This window comes from Tinamus guttatus, unplaced genomic scaffold (genome assembly GCF_059628265.1).
Source record: "Tinamus guttatus ecotype Peru unplaced genomic scaffold, ASM5962826v1 Tinamus_guttatus_pri_ptg000007l, whole genome shotgun sequence".
NCBI lineage: Eukaryota > Metazoa > Chordata > Aves > Tinamiformes > Tinamidae > Tinamus > Tinamus guttatus.
In genome coordinates, this window is record NW_028288541.1 from 1,001,032 (window position 1) to 1,004,347 (window position 3,316).

Consider the following 3,316-nt stretch of genomic DNA (forward strand, 5'->3'; position numbering starts at 1 on the left):
TGTGACACGTGTGTGAACGTATACATATACATATATCTGTGTGCATGTATGTGTGCGGGGTCTGTGTGTAGGTGCATACGTATGCGGTATATGCGTGCCTATGTGTGCATATACGTGTGCATGTGCCCGGGCCCCCCCGGCCCCGCTGCGCGCGCGCGCCGCGCTCCGGCCGGCCCCGCCGCACATGACGTCACCGCGGGCCGGGCCGGGCGCGCCGCCAGCGGTGACGTCTGCGCGCGGCGCCCACGTGACGCGGCCCCATTGAGAAAACGGCGGCGCGCGGCGCGCGCGGCAATAAAAGGCGGGCGCGGGGCGCGCGGCACCGACACGCGATACCGGCACCGCGAGACACCGGCCTGGAGCCGCCACCGCCTCCTTCTCCCTCCATCGCTCCTTGCCCCGGTGCCGCGGGCATGGTGAACCTGCGGGCGAGCGCGCTGGAGTGCGAGGCGCTGCGGGGGCTGCTGCGGGAGCGCGCCGCGCAGTGCCTCGTCCTCGACTGCCGCTCCTTCTTCTCCTTCAACGCGTCGCACGTCGCGGGCTCCTGCAACGTGCGCCTCAGCACCATCGTCCGCCGCCGCGCCAAGGGCGCCGTGGGGCTGGAGCACGTCGTGCCCAACGAGGAGCTGCGCGCCCGCCTGCGCCAGGGGCTCTTCCACACCGTGGTGCTGCTGGACGAGCGCAGCGCCGACCTGGAGCTGCCCAAGCGCGACAGCACCCTCGTGCTGGCCCTCGGCGCCCTGTGCCGCGACACTCGCGGCGTGCGCATTTGCTTCCTCAAGGGTGAGTGTCCCCGAGTGTGTCCCGTCCCCTCCGCCCCGACGGCGCGGCCAGCCCGGCCCCGTGGTGCTGCCCGGGCCGCGCGGCGCTCACGGCGGCCTCTCTCCGCCCGCTCTTGCAGGGGGTTATGAAGCCTTCTCGTCTGCCTGCCCCGAGCTCTGCACCAAGCCGACCGCCCCGACGGGCCTGAGCCTGCCCCTGAGCGAGGCTGGCGCGCCCGGCAGCGCCGACTCGGGCTGCAGTTCGTGCGGCACCCCGCTCTATGACCAGGTGAGGCCCGGGGACATGCGGCAGGAGCGGGGAGGCTGCCTGGAGAGCGCCCGGCAAGGCTAACGGCTCCCCTGCCCCTTCTCTTCCAGGGGGGACCCGTGGAGATCCTGCCCTTCCTCTACCTGGGCAGTGCCTACCATGCGTCGCGCAAGGACATGCTGGACGCCCTGGGCATCACGGCACTCATCAACGTCTCTGCTAACTGCCCCAACCACTTCGAAGGGCACTACCAGTACAAAAGCATCCCCGTGGAGGACAACCACAAGGCAGATATCAGCTCTTGGTTTAACGAGGCCATTGATTTCATAGGTAAATGAGCGCTTTGTGTTTTTATCTGCAGGGGAAAATGGGCAGGATCTCAATTGCTGGGAAGAAATATCAACATTCCTCTTTTCCCAGGCTGCATCTTAAACTGGGGAATTTTATTCTATAGGGGAGATACTTGGGGACCAATCCCCTTAATTTACCAAGGGTGGAATAAACTTGCCTTTAAAAAACTGTTTGAAATATTGAATCGAAAGGCATAGGTGTTGCAGAAAAGAACTAGCAAATTTAAGTAGATAAGTCTTAAAGTAATCTTGCAAGAGCAGTAAAGTGACTTGGAGGGGCTGTTAGTATAATCGGAATTGGAGATGGAATGAGACTGCTGTTTGCCTGGGACAAAGGCTCTCTTTGTCTCCAGAGCACTGCGTACCTACCAGCCTAAGGATTCAAGAAATACAAAGCAACCCCCTGAGCTTTTTTGCCTTTGGAAGCAGTGAGACCAGCTTGCTAACTGAATACTCTTTAATTCTTTCAGACTCGGTTAAAAACGATGGTGGAAGGGTATTTGTGCACTGCCAGGCTGGCATTTCTCGGTCAGCAACCATCTGCCTTGCTTATCTCATGAGGACCAACAGAGTTAAACTGGATGAAGCCTTTGAGTTTGTGAAGCAAAGAAGAAGCATCATCTCCCCAAATTTCAGCTTCATGGGACAGCTGCTTCAGTTTGAGTCCCAGGTCCTTGCCCCAAACTGCTCAGCAGAAGCTGGTAGCCCTGCTATGTCCGCTGTCCTGGACAGAGGAGCATCAACCACAACCGTCTTTAACTTTCCAGTTTCCATCCCTGTTCACACATCGTCCAGTGCTTTAAGCTACCTTCAGAGCCCCATCACCACTTCCCCGAGCTGCTGAAAGGCAGGTGAAAAACACAGTCAGAACTTGGACTTTTATTGTCTCGAAGTGCAATAACTATGGGGACAGTGTCATCCACAGCCACCTGCATTTTGTGGAGATCCATTCATCCATCCCAGAGCACCGCCGTAAGCTGAGAGGAGCTCACCTGACTCCAGAGAACTAGTGTTAGTGTGTGTGTGTTTTTTTTTTTTTTTTTTTTCTCTCCTTTTTGTGGCTGATGTTTTAAGCCAATATCTGGATGACTACGTAGAGGTCAAACATAGTTGTCTTTCCCTAAGCTGTTCCTTCTAGTCTCCTGTCTGTTTTAAGCCTGCTCCCTGTCTAGTAGCATATGTACCAGTATTCCCATTCCTGGACACTTCAAGCAATGCTGATGCTGTCCCCTATAATATGACAGTCCTACTATTTATTTATTTTTTTACATTAATGCATTGTTTTTTGCCTTCACAAACCTTAAGTCTCATTTCTAGAGAAACAAAATACCTCAGTATTTTTTGGTACTGTAATCCTGTATGTATGTCAACTCTTCTCCCCCCCACACTCCCCAAGCACTGACGTGAAAGCACCAGGCGAGTGCTTTTTTGAGTTGCCAAGGGTTGTATGTTTGATTATTTATGATGTGAAATAATATATTTCTTCTTATGGAGACCTAGTTTTGTTACATGATTATAGCTTTTTATACAAACAGAATAAATTATAATATTTCTATTGAGAGAACTGGGTATATGTTTCAAAATCTTGCATTTTACTGTCTCAAAACATTTAGGCATTCCCAGATGACCTGTAAGAAGGCTGAGTTTGACTCTGCTGCTGAGCTGACTTCAGGCACTGCAATTAACCATTGCCCTGACTGAGCTAGATGAAAAAATGGGTTTGAAGACAATATATTTGACGAGAAAGTGGCTTTTGTTTCTGAGCTGAGCTTGCCTTTGATCTAGGAGAAGGCTGAGAATTGGCTTGCTCTATCCCCATGTTGTTACACGTCGTGGTGAGGAGTCAAGGGCAGATTCTCAGCTGTAGAGGTGGATCTGGCTCCAGTGACAGCCATGCAGTTGGAGCTGTTCACACCAGCTGGGCATGGGGCTACTAT

General features: G+C 53.9%; 1 protein-coding gene across 1 annotated transcript; it reads left to right on the plus strand.

Annotated features, from left to right (window-relative positions):
• Positions 1 to 309: 309 nt before the first annotated feature.
• Positions 310 to 2,301, plus strand: DUSP1 (dual specificity phosphatase 1). The gene is made up of 4 exons (XM_088521374.1): positions 310 to 783; positions 902 to 1,050; positions 1,140 to 1,359; positions 1,850 to 2,301. The coding sequence occupies exons 1-4, from the start codon at positions 414 to 416 to the stop codon at positions 2,221 to 2,223; spliced, it is 1,113 nt and encodes a 370-aa protein (XP_088377500.1). The 5' UTR covers positions 310 to 413; the 3' UTR covers positions 2,224 to 2,301.
• The last annotated feature ends 1,015 nt before the right edge of the window (positions 2,302 to 3,316 follow it).

Excerpts from the sequence above, each read along its gene's own strand:
- DUSP1 (XM_088521374.1), top strand. The coding sequence starts at position 414 with ATGGTGAACCTGCGGGCGAGCGCGCTGGAGTGCGAGGCGCTGCGGGGG. Across the intron at positions 784-901 it reads GCGCATTTGCTTCCTCAAGG|GGGGTTATGAAGCCTTCTCG; the intron begins GTGAGTGTCCCC and ends CCGCTCTTGCAG. Across the intron at positions 1,360-1,849 it reads CGAGGCCATTGATTTCATAG|ACTCGGTTAAAAACGATGGT; the intron begins GTAAATGAGCGC and ends TAATTCTTTCAG.